General features: G+C 35.7%; 1 protein-coding gene across 4 annotated transcripts in view; it reads left to right on the top strand.

The window, feature by feature from the left end:
* Positions 1–15,678, top strand: part of ZNF385D (zinc finger protein 385D) — a 394,225-nt gene that overhangs the window by 256,500 nt on the left and 122,047 nt on the right. For all 4 annotated transcript variants that reach the window (XM_031590217.2, XM_090142579.1, XM_090142580.1 and 1 more), the window contains one exon: positions 9,752–9,894. In XM_031590217.2, the coding sequence (XP_031446077.2) occupies positions 9,752–9,894 (143 nt within the window). The remainder of the gene's footprint in view (positions 1–9,751; positions 9,895–15,678) is intronic.

Here is a 15,678-nt window from a genome sequence, read left to right on the forward strand (position 1 = left end):
TTCTGCCATCCTTCTCCTAACATGGCAACATCCCAAGTCTATTTACTTATTTTCAATAAAGCAACACTAGTTTGACAACTAGCAGAACAAAGTAATGCTTCCCAAACATGCAAGGACTATTGACATGTTCACTTACACTTATGCTATGCAGTTAAAATGTGTAAAAATCTACTTCAAGAGAATTATTAATAAAACTTGGCTATATTGAGCTTTTCTAAGGCTAAATCAAAGAGGCATTGCTGCACAGCACTATCCTCATAGCCAGTGTGCTACTACTGTGTGTCCATTTCATTATATTAGTTATTTACTTTGTCTCAATTGTATGCCTGTTTCACTTGATGCATAGACATCAGAAGTTAATCATTATTTCTTTCTTAAGCATACTTTTGAAAAATGACACCTCAAAATTTTCACATATATTTATCATAAAAATGAAAAAATATTTGAAAATCTGTTTGCAAAATTGTATCCTTCTGATTGATAACCATTGGAAATCTGTGCTTATTATACAATAAAAGTGACTTTCATATAAATATTAGAAAAATCCAACTGGAGAATATACTGAGTCAAAGATTTTTTTTTAATGTCAGAAAGTGTAAAGCTTTAAAATTATTGTGCTTTTTATAATATTTAGGTCAGGCTTGTATTTTTAATTCATTTATTTACTGTGATTTTTTCTTTTGTCATGGTTAGGATCTGTTAGGACTCTGACCTAGAGAACACACTGAGCTTGACAGGCTGGAAATCACATGATGAGTTGCTGCTTTATGTGGAATTAGCTAGCCAAGAGGAAGACCTTATAGTCAGAAGAACAAAAAAGGGAAAGCTAGTGATATCCAGACAAACTTTTCTGGCCTGGCATTACTGCTTAGTGATAAGAATGTTGAGATAATGCTGTGTATGTCTAGCCCACTTCAGGCATGGCAGGCTTTTAATTTCTTTGGATTCACCTGCTTACTAAAGAAAGAGTAAAGTTGCAGCCAGTGAGGAACTTTGGAACAGAGTTCTTGAATCTGGGTGAAAGTGTGTTCTTTTCATTACAAGACTAATATCTGCTGAAGTAGTCACAGCACAAGAAGTAGGGACCTATGGCTCATTTTCTTGGTCTTCCACATTAGTAGGTGATCTATGCTGTCTTGTTTTTATAGCTGAAAAATTTAGTTAATTTCTTAAGAAATGGGAGTATCTTGACAATTGATAACAGAATTGTATGGAGAAAAATAATGTTTCTTCATGTTACTGGGCATTTTTCACTTTATTTTATTCTTTAAGACAAATGCAAATCAAAAGTTTTTGCATGCTCAAGAAGATAAGAGCTAAAGGTCTCGAACATTTTGCTTGTTGGTCTCTAAAGCCATGATGCTAGCACTCTTGGTTTATTTCCCTGTTAGCTGTTGTGGTTGGTGCTTGTTATGGATGGCTGATAATAAGTAATGTGGCCAAGCTGGCAGATTTCTTCTTGTTTCCTTCTAAGTGAAGCAGACAGGACTTAACAGAAAGTGGAACACTTGTTTGGGATCATTTAATTTTCAGTGATTTAATGGCTTCCAAATGGAGGGAATATGTCTATACGTATGTACACACACACACACACACACACACACACTTATCTTACCCACTGCAGTAAAACCTTAAAGGATTCTGAAGAGCTCAATTATATAGGTCATGTCCCTCTTGCTGAAATAAAAAGCTTGATTGATGCTCTCATGTAATTTATAATCATAGAAGATGTTGCCTGTAGAGCATTAGTAGAATTCATTGCTAGGTAATGTTAAATTTTGAAATTAAGATCATGTTTTTTTAGTATATTTTGTTTAACAAAAATAATTTGATTTAGTAAAATGTTTCCTGTGGGCCATACTATATTCTAGGTATAGGGCTTGAGTTCAGAGCTCTCTGGAGTTCAGAGAGGCTTTGACATGAGCTTCCTACTTCCTTGAGAGGATACGGTCTACACAATTCTGCATGCTTTGTTCCTATACAGGCAAGCTAGGCCTTACCGTCTGTAGATCAGGCACACCTTTCCATATTTGCACATGGATAATGGCAGTGGAACAGGAGGGAATAAAATCACAAGTATGGAGTGGGAACCTGAGCTTCTTTATCAAAAGCGCAGTAATTAAAGGAGCATTCATGCAAATTTGTGTCTCTATGTTCCCTGTTCTCCATTGTTAGTAACAGTTTTATGGTATTATATGCAACTAAAAAAAAAAAAATAATTAAAGAATATACTCCTTTAGGTAGGTTATGTTTGGGTACATTTTCAGTCAAAAATCTGGTGTTAGCATATACAATTTTACATTTTTAAAAATGCTATGATTGTTAAAGAAAAGACAAAAAAAAAAAACAAAAAAAACCCACCAAACAACAAACGATGTATAGCTGGAGGCTTCTAAAGCTAATAGAAGCTAATAATAAAAATAAAGAGTTCTTTTCATAAGCTAGCTCACTTTTCAAGAATCACAGAACAAATATTGTCTCTAGACAAAATAATACTTTGAATAGCAGCAAGTGACCAGAGCTGAATCAAATTTTCCAGGTGAATAGCGTGTTTGCCAAAAAAAATGCACTCTATAAATAAATAGTGGGTACTGAGTTGTGCCAAGCATAAGAGTTTTAGGAACCATGAACGTATTTTTGTAGTGAGCCCTACTGAATTGGTGTAGTTTGGATTTTTGTAATTTGCCAAAATATAAATAATTTAAAAAGGGTTAAGTATCTAAGCAACAAATAAAGAACTTCATTTGAGGCGCAAGAAATTCTGTAGTAAAATAGAAATACTTCACTTACATAGTGATTTCATTTCTTTCTTTTTTTCTCCTTTAAATGTTGGGGGGGGGGCTGTTCAGCTTTGGCCAGTGAACTGAAAAAACCTATTAATCACGGATCTCCACAGCTGAGACAATGTTGTATTCATTCTCTTCAAAGTAAGTTGCTACTGCTAACTTTACTAACATCAAAACCTCTGAAAGAAGGGCTTATGTTGCCACACAGTGTATCTGATCATCAGGTTGTCTCAGAAAAGCCAGCCAGAGAGAAGCTGATGTGACTGCAACTTCATTCTGTGAGTTCTTCCTTTCCAGTGTGTGTCAAGTGCTTGATGCTGTTGAATTCTTCTCTTCCCTTCCCCCTCTTCCCTTCCCCCTCTTCCCTTCCCCCTCTTCCCTTCCCCCTCTTCCCTTCCCCCTCTTCCCTTCCCCCTCTTCCCTCCCCTCCCTTCCTTTTCTTTTCCTTTTCTTTTTCCTCGTGAAACTAAGTGGAATCACATGAAACAATATTGTGTTTAAAGGTAGATATTATAATGCTTCAAGTATATTTGAGAGCATTTTATGGCTAAAACACTCTCAGAAAAAAAGTCCTCTGAACAATGTAGCAGTTGAAATCACTCTAAGACCCTCATCTTCTCTTCTGAAAAAAAGAAACAACGCATGCAATAAATAAATAAATAAATAAGGATTAAAACAACAACAACAAAAAAAACCAAACCACTACCAACAAAGAAAAACTTAGAAGAAATTAAGTTCTGAAGCTATGAGTGAGAGTAGTCAGAACATACATTTCATGATCAATAAATTCTCAACAGACATCGTGTTATTAGGTAGCACATTATATCATTTTCATCCATATACAATAATATGGGGATAAGTATAAACTATTAAAATCAAAGATTCAAGATTAAAATATGTATCTATATATGTAGATAGAACACACAAGTTGTATGTGAGCTTTCTGTATTATAAATTCATATTTTAATCACTTGAATATAATAAGTACTCATAAGTAACTTGGTATTTAGGTAAACCCTGCTCTATCTGATTTCGATGGCACTGCTTGTAATGGAACTGAATTTACCTTAAAAATGACAATCTAGCAGTTCTTTAGCAAATCTTACTAAAATAAGCTGTTCCAAAATTGGAAACCATTCTACCATGATGGAAGAGGGTACCCTGATGACAATAGGTTATAACAAAATTACAAATTACATTAAGCTAGAATATTCCTAAAAGCCAGATTTGCAATTCATATCACATTGCCTGTATTACATCCTGAAGGTTATTCTTTTGTCTTTGAATGTCTTTAAATTTCCCAGTTTAGCAGATTGTGTGAAGACATAAATGGTGTGTCTACTACTTTTGAGAAAGAAAACTCATTATCTTTCATGTCTAGCCTACCATTCTTAATTGCTTACATCTTTATTTTGATTAAGAAGAAAATTCATTCATGCCCACTCTGCCTTTTCCTTGACCCACGGGCAAACTAAATGTGTAAAGATTTTAAAGTTCTAGCTGGAACTGAGTTAACCAATTATCAACTTCTTAGCTTTTATATGTCACAATATAAACTCCCCCATGCCCCTTTTCTTGAAAATAGTCTGAGCAAATAATCCTCTTTCGGCTCAAGCACACTAAAATATATTTTAATCCTTACCGTGTGTATACTGACAGATAATAGGATCCTGCATTAAAAATAATAATGATAATCATGATACTTTTTGAAGTTTCCCTTTAAGTTACATGAAAATTACCTTTTAAGCTAGAAATCGATACATTCCCATCTATTCACATTGAATCATGTGAATTTGAAAGGTACTCCGAGCTTCTATCAAGGCAGAATGTGTACATTTTTTTGACCTTCAGTAAGCTTTCATAGAAATATTTGGAGAGACGGGTGATGGAGAGAAAACCTTGGGAATATCCACGTGCTGGAGGAATGACGTTATGTTACTGGTAGCAAATAGACTCCAGGATGGATGGGAAGTTGAATATTGGTTTAGGATATTTCTGATGTATGGAAGGTGACCGTAGCCTTGGCAATGAAGGAAAGTAAAAATGAAAATGGAATTCTGGAGAGTTTTTTTTTTTTTTTTTCCCACTTGTTTTTTGTGGTGCTGATAGTGATTGAAGAACTACAAAAAGATTTAAATTAATGAGGTACAAATTTAGAGCTCCTGCCTGGTTTGCATAAAATCTTCATGTTCCAAATGCATTATAAAAATTATCTAGAATATGCATTATAAAAATTATCTAAACTATCTGTGTCTACAAAATTTGAACTGGATATTTCCTTAGATCTGATGATTGTTTTACTAAACTAAACTTACAGTACAGCTTAAGAGATCTGGGAATGATAGCATGCAGGAAGAGAGGTTATGCAGGGAAAGATGTTGCATATCTTTCTCAATAACCAAGTCATAAAATGTAGCATTATGCAGTTGCCAGTTTGTTAAGCTGTACATTAGGGCCTGTGAGAGACAGGATTCTGGATGTCCTTCAACAGAAACTTCCTGAAAATGTAATATTTGTTATTCCTTATATATATATATATAAAAGAAATAATAATAAAAAAGCCTTATTATGTCTGTCAATCTTAGGTTTTTCTTTTTTTTCCTTCATGTATATTTTGTCTTTGTGTTTCTGTTAATTCAGATGTTCTGAGGCCTTACAGCTATGTATATGATTCTGAATATCTGAGGGATTTTCCAAGTGAACTGAGCAGAAGAATTTGCATTAGAGACTTTCTTATCAGAAAGTTATTTCAGCAAAGCATTTTTTTCCCTCAGAACTACTTCTGTTATTATTTGGATTTCTTTGTTTCTTTCTTTTGAGTTATGGGGAAAATAACTTTAAGATAATATTAGAACTTAGTATTTTTAATGAAATTTGTTTTTTCTTTTTGGAATAACTTCTCATTTTGAAATCTATTTTTAGTTCCGTAGTGAAACAATGTCTCTAAAATCAAATACTGGGGAGGTATGCAGTATTTATTCACATTCCAATAGGGAAAAAATCAGGTGTAAAATTGCAGAATTGCTTGTAGAATGGGCAGTGTAAGGACAAGCCTTCAGGAATTATATATTTGCCTGAACATTTTTGTCTTCTCTTGGCTCAGAGCACAGGCAAGAAAGGTCTTATAGTGATGACATTCATATCACCAGTGGTTTCAGGAAAACCATTTGAGTTGATTACAGCACAGGGAGCATGAAATTCATGTTATATGTGTGGCTCTGTACAACAAAAGCTGTTTGTACACACAACATAACACTGTGTTGGTTGTTGGACTTTACTTACACATATTATCACTTCTTCTGACCAAGAGATTATCTTGCCCATATTGTCTGAAACTTTAAGAAACAAACTGTTATTTCCAATTTGGTTAAACTGCTGAGCTAGTTAGACTTTTAAGTTGTATAACTTCTGTACTTCTTACCATGGAATTTAAGAGTAAAACACTGACGTATTTTTCCAAATGTCTTGAATCTTCAGGAACTTTGGACTCTGAATGGGTTGGAAAGACTTGTTCTGTTTAGAAAGATCTTAGACTATAACTTGCAAGATTGAATTTGTAAATTCACACTTTATATTTCTATTTTAAGGAATTTTAGCGTGCTATTAATCAAATGCAACTTTAGACGTGTATTGCCTTGCATTTTTGGGGGATTGTATTTATTGGGTCATGCCCTGAATGCATGTCACTTCAGGCAGCGATGTCTTGGTGAAAATCAGGACACCAAACGCAGTCTATGGACAAAGTCTGCGTGATGTGGGATGATATCAGTGCTTTTATGTTCCCACTGTTGCTGACAGAAAGTTTGTGAAAAGGTTGGCATTGAACCATCCCTTGTTGTGATGATCAGCAGCATTTCAGCTGCACAAGGAAAGTTGTGGAAGTTCTTTTGTACAAGCTTATCATACACTACACCAGAACAGTCATAATTACTTTTATATAGTCTTTATAGTTCCTCACCTCAACCTGATGTTCATCAACACTCCAATGAAGAAAGCACACAATACTTGCCCAAAAGTTATTTTCTAAGTATGCTGTTGTCCCACATGGCACCTCCTAGTTATAAAGTGAATTCTCTTTGGAGTTTTACTGTACACTTACTTCTTTCCTCTCTGATTTGTTTTCTTGGCCCTCTTATTTTTTTTTCTGTTGACAACATTTCTTCCCTTGAGACTTCTGTCTTTATAATGAGAATTTTTCCACATTTGTTGTTCAAAAACTCATTCACACTGGGACTCTATTCCTCTCCATCTCTATTCTAATGATTCCGAAGGGAAGTATTTAAGATTGGCATTCCTAAAAGTTGTGAAAAGGTTTTTCAGTTCAGTTGAGTCACAAAAGTGGCTGCCATTGATTCAGGTTTTTGCTTTCTGTTAACTCTGCTCTTGTTAAATGGAAAGAGAATCTAATTTCTGGCGCCGTAAAAATTACCGTTACTTTTAAGTGAAAGGTCAAATATATCTGTCACATGTTCTATCATTAAAGAACAGTACTGAAAAATCAGAGAGCAGCCGTTCTCCTGAACTTAGTCATTTTCTGTGCCACCGTATCCAGGACTGGGGTAGAATTTAAACTGTTCCAGAGGCTCTGAGCTCCAGCCAAGGTCTTGAAAAGCTGGCTGAATTATTCCTTTTAAATTGTGTTCTCGTCCCCAGATGACTTTTTGCAGCATTGGCTGGCAGTGGCAGGTGGGTGAGTGCCTAATCATGCAACAGGGAAGAATCACAGGAAGAACTTTTCCATCTTTCATAGCGTGATATCTGAGAGTATGGGATAGCTGTTCCATTGCTTTAGGTAATCTGAATCTCCAAGGCTGAAACACTCTCCTTCATAGCAATGAGATAACACACCCAAAGTGCTGTTTCCCCAAGCATAGGTGATATTTCTCAACCTAGTTTACCTTTACATCTGTGAGTTAGAGGATATTTAATCAGCTTCAATTTCCTTATTATTGTCAGGCAAATGCTCACCTTGGCAATTCTTTGTGTTTCTGTACAATCTCAGGTACAGCCTAGAGACTTCTTTGTAAATTTTTTATCACTAGGAGAGACGGTTTCATTTTGTGATATGTAAACACTTTAAATGAGGAAAAAATACTTTTTTCCCAGCAACTAAAAAAAGTCCTTATGGGGCTTTCCTGTACAGAAGGAGTAAGACTGGACTGTTCAACACCACCTTTGTTTTATTTTTATGCCATTTTTACAATAATTCCATGGGAACTTAGCAGTTGCCAAACCAATGATTTTCTTGAAATATGTGATGGTTCTGTGCTAGTTAGCCATGGAAAATAACACTGTTTTCTTTCTGCTTTTCTGTTGTCTATGTTCTTTATCAACTGTCCTGAAAGGGCTTGCTTTAGCATTCTTACGCTGAGGTAAATAGACAAATTATTTCAGAAATGACAGTAACTTTTGAGGAAAAAACAGCATGAGATTGGAGTGAACCTTACTCTAATGCCTTTGGTTCACTTGTGAGTAATGCTTTCCTTTCAATAGTCGGTAGTGAAATACTTTACATATACGTTGAAAGTTGGGAAAAAAAATCACACACACACACACATACAGACACTCACAAAAACAACAAATAAGCAACAACAACAAAACCAACCAACCAACCAAACAAAAAAGAAACAACTACAACTGTCAGTGAAAACTTGCCTTCTTGGCTCCTGTTGAATTTATACCTAGAAGTAGAACTGTGATGGTCTGCTACAACTGATTCATTAGATCTTGTGCTGTTAGTCCTCAAATAGAAGCAAGAAATTGCAACCCTTCTTAGCAGATTTTCTGACCAAATATGGAGAGATTCTGTATATCACTCTGAGTGCTTTAAGTTTGTGCTCTTAAAGAATGTATGCAGTTCATCTGATAGACTGCCTGTATGTTTGAAAGAAAAAAAAAGAAAGGGTTTGCTGATCTTTCTCTCTGATGGCATATCTGCCTGTGTCTCTGTTCAATGAGTAGGGTAAAACTCCCTTTATGTTTTCTTTAATGTTTCTTATATACTTACCAGCAGGTTTTTACAGTCTGCTGCCTGCCTCTCAGATTAAAAGAACACTGGCATATTTTAACAGTTTCATTGGATCCAAGTAGTCTTTAATTAAAAGGGAATTAATGTTTTGGAGTGCAACCAAAACATAGAAAGTACTGAAAGCAGAGGACAGGCTTGAACCATTTTGGCTTTCAGCTGCAAGGGGCAAATAAATAAGTAAAACAGCCTACAGCAAACAAGTAGTGGCTTACTGGTATGCAAGAGTATTTCTTTAGTTTTTTTTTTTTTTTTTTTTTTTTTTTGCATTTCAGGGGTATTTCTGTGCAATCTGAACCTACTCCAGCTTTTATGAGAGAGTAGAATGTGTTTGTCAGGATCATTCAAAACCCCAAATTTTGGTGGCTGCTGAACTTGTTTGTGGTTTAGGTTTGTATTGATCAACTGTTAAGGCAGCAAGGGAGGTTGCACTTGACAAGATTAAGCTTGCCAAGGGTTTAATTAAATAAATCAAAAGTCTGCAAATGACAGCTTTTGCTGAGCAAAACAAGCTGTTGTTGTTCCTTTTCTTCTGTAGTAGTTTGGCTGAGGAGAGTTGAATAATGGTTATAGTGTAAAGCACTGAAATTGTAAGTGAATGAGAGTAGCTGAGTTCTAAAATGAAGTCAGATGTACTGAGCTATTGTTTCAGATAGTTCAGGGAGATAAATGGTTTATTAGCTAATTTTAAATAATAAAAGATGGATACCTGCAGTTCCTGGCAAAAAATTATGAACTACAGTCACTGAGTCAGCTGCACTCGTTCACAATAATGCAGTGATTTTTGTGGACAAATAAAAAAGTATGTTTAATATTATTTATATTAATGTACCATAAATGTATGGTTAATATTATTTTTGTTTATTTTACTCTTGTATTTTTACTTAGTTATTATTATCATATTACTTTCTGAATGCCTTCTGTCTCTTTCTACATTTAGGTGGTACATGCCAGAGCCCTGCTCTTCCAGCCCTAGTGCGTCCTCCTGCTCCACCTTTGCAGCCATCGCTGGATATTAAACCATTTCTCCCATTTCCTCTGGATACTGCAGCAGCAGTCAATCTCTTCCCTAACTTCAATGCAGTAAGTACAGTCCTAACAGTTACTGTCCACTTCAGTGAGCCATGGTTTCCATAGAAAGCTCAAAAGGGCACAAAGTGGAGTTTTATGTACTCAGTTAAACCTGGAATATTCTCTCCCAGTACTGAGGGCCAAATAGCTCTTCCAGATACACTGGTAGACCATAAATTAGAGCCTAGCTGAGTGTTAGCCAGAAATAATGTAGAAGGAAAAAATGATATGATCCCAAGTGACATGCAGTAAACTTGCAGGCTATATCCAGTCCCAGGCCTTGTGTTTCCCACTCTATTTTAAGATGTGCAGAGTTTCCCTAGCACACACTTTGCTGTAAGTGTAAAATTCTGAGTGACTCTACATTCCATCTCCAACATATTTTCCCAAGAAATACCTAAAATTTGCACATCAGAAGAGCAAAATTTACTTTTTTTTAATAAAAGATAAAACTGATTGGGCAATTCAAGCATGCTTAGAACAGCATTAGCTGGTATAAGAGCTATTTCATTGGCATACAATCTAGTGTATTTATTTTCAGATTAGAATATGTGATTTTCATACCCTTTAAGTTAGTGCAAGTGTAGATTATTCTTCACAGCTAGTATGACTAAGTTAAGAAATTCTTGAATATACATGGATTGCTCTGAAAGTCATGCCTCCTATTTATTTCCATGGAAACTATAACAGATACAAAGAGCACAATAACACTGTTGGATAAAGCAATTTCTCAGCTACAAAACAATATTTTTCAGCATATTTACTGAAATTTACCGTTAGCCTATTAGCATATGTGAGCTGAATGAGACACTTTTCATTTAATGGTATGACAGCTGTTCATAGCCATCTAGAAAGTAGCTTGTCTTCCACTTCACTGTCACCACTACTGATATGCACCATCCGCTTCTTCACTGTGCTCACATGCACTGTTAGATCACCATAAACATTCACCAAATGTCAGTGAATGTCAGTGGCTGCTGCTTTCTCTACATGGAAGAATTCTGTTTCACATCTTTGCTTCATAAACGCTTCCATGTCAGATATCATGTTGTCAGTCTGTCCCTCTGCTGCCACCAGTCACATGGCAACAAAATGTAAAGGAATATTGGTGGGAAGGCTCAACCTCTACTGCCATACCACCCACGTCTGCCTCTGATGATGTGGGTCAACATAATAGAATAGGAGGCACTACTTCTCGAGAAGCTCTTGGCAAAATCTGATTATTACTTCAAACCACTCTTAAATTAATTTTGTTGTTATAAAATTATGCTACTTTTTAACTTCACAGTGCTGTAGGATTACCTTTTTTTTCATTTACCTGTACTTCTTATAGGGAAAAAGAAAAATAGGAATGCGTTTGCTTAACTACTCTGAGAGAGGAGTGGAAATTGCTATGCCAAAACAATTCTAATTAACATATGAAAATCTAAAGCATCATAATTAAGAGTAGTGAAAGAACACACCCATCCTAGAAATAAAAAGAAGAATTAAATGTTAATTTCTTTACCTTTTATAGATGTACATTTTGTAATTGAACTAACTGTGAAAAATATTCTGTTACTCAACCTTAAATGCAAGCAATTGACAGTACTGATAAGACTGAGAACCTATGAACTCCTGAGTTCTGAAACGCTCAGAAGGAACGCATCAAAGAATTACTATTACAAAGAAAATATTTCTAATTTTAAAATGAAGATAGGCATGTAGTAATTTTTTTTTTTAACTAAGTTGAAACATTGATAACATTACAAATTAGAGTTGTTTAGTATGCTTTAGATATTTTTCTTACCAATTTTGCTTTGTGATAATTGCCTATATTTAATACCATAATCCAACTGAATTTTTATGGATGCTATTCTAGAAATTCTTTTCTTTTCCAGGAGTTTCAGATGGCTTTGTGGTATATTTAATTCTGCTTAATTGAAATGCAATTTTAATGATGAATTTAAGTAAATAATTGTTAATCTTGTGCTGTTCCAAATAGTTGCAATTTCTTCTTCTTATCAAGTTTGATATTCTACTATTAGTACCTTGGAGAAGAAGGGGGATGGGATGTAATGTGTTTTGATATTGCTTTAGAAATAGGAAGGTAAAAACTGTCTCCTATTAAAACCCTGTTATACTTGAACATCATCTTAGAAGTATCTCTTTGGGTATAAGTGCTGTAGTTAGACTTCAGAGGCTCCTCATCTCTTAAATTTTTCAGTAACCTGAGCCCAAGTTTCAAGGATAAGACTAGCAGCACTTTTTAACAACGTTCTGAAGTGCATTCCCATGTGAAGCACTGCTTCCTGTGCTGTGTGGCCATCTGCCAAATTCACCTTTGCTGAGTGTGTTGGTCCCGAGTGTGAGGATGCTGTCATCTGAGCTGCTGTCATCTGCTCAGATTCTTTGCCTTGCAATGTGACCTTTGCCTTCTCATCATGTGTGCTGACATGCAGCATCACCCTCAGTGTTCCCATTTTCCTGCTGAACAGTACATTATTGAATGCTGCTATGTTTAGCTCATGTGCCAGAGCTGGTTAACAGCATCCTCCAAACATGTAGGCTAGTTAAGAAGTTCTGCATATTTACAGGAATTCTTTCCAGGCTGACGAATCTTTGGGGATACATCAGCTGCTGCTGATGCCTAAGGAGAAGGTAACCCACAGGCCATATTAGACTTTAAAGAGAAAGTCTGGCAATGTCTTTAAATATGTGAGTGTGAGACAGAAAAGTGTTTAACCAAAAAGTGATCTGCCCTTGAACAGTTGTAGCTGTTAATAGTATTCTGTATTTGTTGACTTCACATCTAAGTGGAGAAAGTTTTGTATTTTTTTTGGCTAAATCAGATTAAGCAAGTGGTCAGTAAATGACCAGAACTCCAGAAACCTGAACTGGATGTTCTCTCTCGTGGATAAATGAGCTTTAGCCTTGATTTGAGACATCAAGGCCATAGATAGTATGTTAGAAAATTGATTTCCTCATTACCTTTCTGTATTTGCACATAAATTGATCTGTTTGGCAGCATGTCTGAGCTATTTCCCAAGAAGCTAGAAGGAATTTCAGAGTTTGGGCTATTTACAGACCAAGCACACTTTTCAGCAACTTTCCCTGGAGAAGAGCACTGATCAAAGAGAAACTGTAGTAAAAATGCAGTCACATTTCAGAGAAAGGAAGTAGTCCCTAGTTGTGGCAATCCTAACTCGACTTGAGAGTTCAGTTGTAATTGACATAGACATCTGGGCTAATCAGACCAAGTTTCTTTGAAAAAGTTAACAGAGAAAGACAATTTCTCCATTTATTCAAGTAGACAAAAGTGCACAGAATGCATCCACCTTGTGTCTCTACATTTGGATGAGGGAAGTAAGTTTTGAAAGTTCCCATTCATTGCTGCAAACTATGAGGGGCTGGCTCAGCTGCATCTATATTTGGTTAGTTGAATCCGATATTAGGGACAGGCCATAAGATATTCACATGTGATAAATTCCACTCTGAAATTATATGACAGAAGTGCTGACATTGTATGTCTACAGAGAAATGTTCCTATTTATCAAGCATTTATACTAGCTTCTAATTATATCTGAGGACACTGTTAAAGGACTTTGAGTATTCAGATGAGCTGGAAGCAGATATTAGAAAAGGTGAAAGCAATGTAATTTACTTACTCAATTTTTCATACCAATGGCGATTCTCTTAGGGCATATATGCAAGACCGAATACAAAGAAATACTTCCTGAAGTGCATCACCAAAAATGATAAGGTGTTAAGTTTCATAACATTTTTCACTCTGGTTCAGTTTATTACAAATATAAGGTTATTTTCCTTTTTACTAATGACTTTTAGTCTAGAGCAAGTTCAGTTTTTGGTGACTGTCTCTGAGGAAAACGTTCAGCAGTGATTTCTGTGAGGGCAAAAGCTTGCATCTAGGCAGAGAATAGAAGTGATAACATGGGCTTTGAAACCTTTCCAAATAATGTCTCTGGGCACCAAGGAGAGGGAAAAGTAAAAAGTGAATAGCTTGAGAAATGCAGTGATAACCTGTGAAGTTTGAACCATTCCGTTTCATGAGGGACATTATCTATTTATACATGAAAGCTTAAAGCAAGCATACTCATTAACAATCTGGTTAGCTGAGCATTTGTAGATGCTACATTCTTAATTATGAAGCAAATGGTTACCCTTAAGTCCTATGTAAAAAGAAATTTTAACAACAGAGCTGTTTAAATTGAAAACAGCAAGCTGTTGTGCAGACCCTGAAGAATCACAAGTTCATTGCAAGTTTATCTGATATAAAAAGATGAATTAAGTGTATGAGGTGTAAATAGATACACTTATGAATGAAAGAATCTGACGAAAAACAATCTTTATGTAGCTTTCTAAGATGTGTTCTGAAGGTCAGAGGACTAGAAAGTTATTTTCCTATTCTGACAAATGTTTGAGATCATCTAGCAAACATGCAGTTTAATTCTACCTTTTCAACTGCGGAGAGAGAAGTTTTAAGTCCATGTGTTTGTATGAACCAGTTCTTAGAGGTATGAAGCTTTTGCAATTATACTGAATATGTATTTGTGTGTGTGAATGTGCACGTGGTATTCTTACTTGCGAGCCAAAGATTGGCTGCAAAAAAATTCACAAAGCATCAAAGTCTAGAAGCTAATTAAGTTGTAGGAAAACAGTGACCTGAGTAGCTGCACTAAGAGAAAATATTTCATCCTACTAAATGCTAGTATCAGTTCTGTCTAACTTACCTTCCTGCAGAAAAATAACTCATTCAATAAGATCTCATTTGTACCTCTTAGTCTCCAAAGTCCATCATTCTCAAAACACAGATGCATCATCAAATAGGTTTTACCTCAGCTATTAAGCTCTCAGAATTATATATTTCAGCACCTTGACAGACAGAATTTATAGTTTACAAATCCAGGATGTTACCAGCTGGAAAACTTGGCAGTGCATTGCTCTCCTTACTTATTTGTCCTTTGAAGGATATGCTAACCATTTTTCTGGAAAAAATCTAGAAATATTATGTCATGCATAGTAGATTATAATGATAGCAAGATCTGTAGTGGAAGAGGACAATTATGTAGAAGATCTGAGTAAATGTTTGTAAGTAGAAATAGTGATATTGCTTTAAAAGCTTCTTACAAACTTCAGAATAAGGCCTGATCTCCTCTTTTTGCCAGTGGAAAACTTTACAAAGCAGCATCCTTAGGACAGAAACATGATTGCATTCTTGACTATCAACTTATGACTTGGAAGAGCAGCAATAATGCCAGAATTCTACTAAATATTGATTGGAAAGTAATTGTTACTGTACAGACGTGTTTTTCCCACAATCTGTCTGTAGGAATCCTTTTTTAGTCTCCTGATTTTTCTTGATGTTGTAAATCACTAGTCTCAGGTACAGTACTCACTTTTCTCTAATAGTGCTTTGCCATATGGAAAAGAGGAGAGAACAGTGGATGTTGACCCTAGATTGGAGCTCCTAAGGTAGTGCAGCTTGGGTTAGAATGCCAAAGTAGTTCGCTTTTCTTCCTGAGAACCAGTTTGTGAAACATCCTAGCAACCTCCAGGGCAGTGCAAAGGCTGTGCTCTCTATTTGTAGAGGTGATGCTTGTATTTGTACCTATCAGTAGGGAGCAATTACAGCTGGCTTGTTTCACTGGGAGCCTCTTTTCTACATGCTCTGGCCTTGGTGTCAGGCTGTTCCTATCCTGCTGTTAACCGCTGTTACCTCATATGGAGCAGAGCTCCCCAGTTGGAAATGCAGTTTTGTCCTCTTGTGACCAAACAACTAATAGAAGTGGACAATAT

This window comes from Phasianus colchicus, chromosome 6 (assembly GCF_987193195.1).
Source record: "Phasianus colchicus chromosome 6, bPhaCol1.hap1.1, whole genome shotgun sequence".
Taxonomy (NCBI): Eukaryota; Metazoa; Chordata; class Aves; order Galliformes; family Phasianidae; genus Phasianus; species Phasianus colchicus.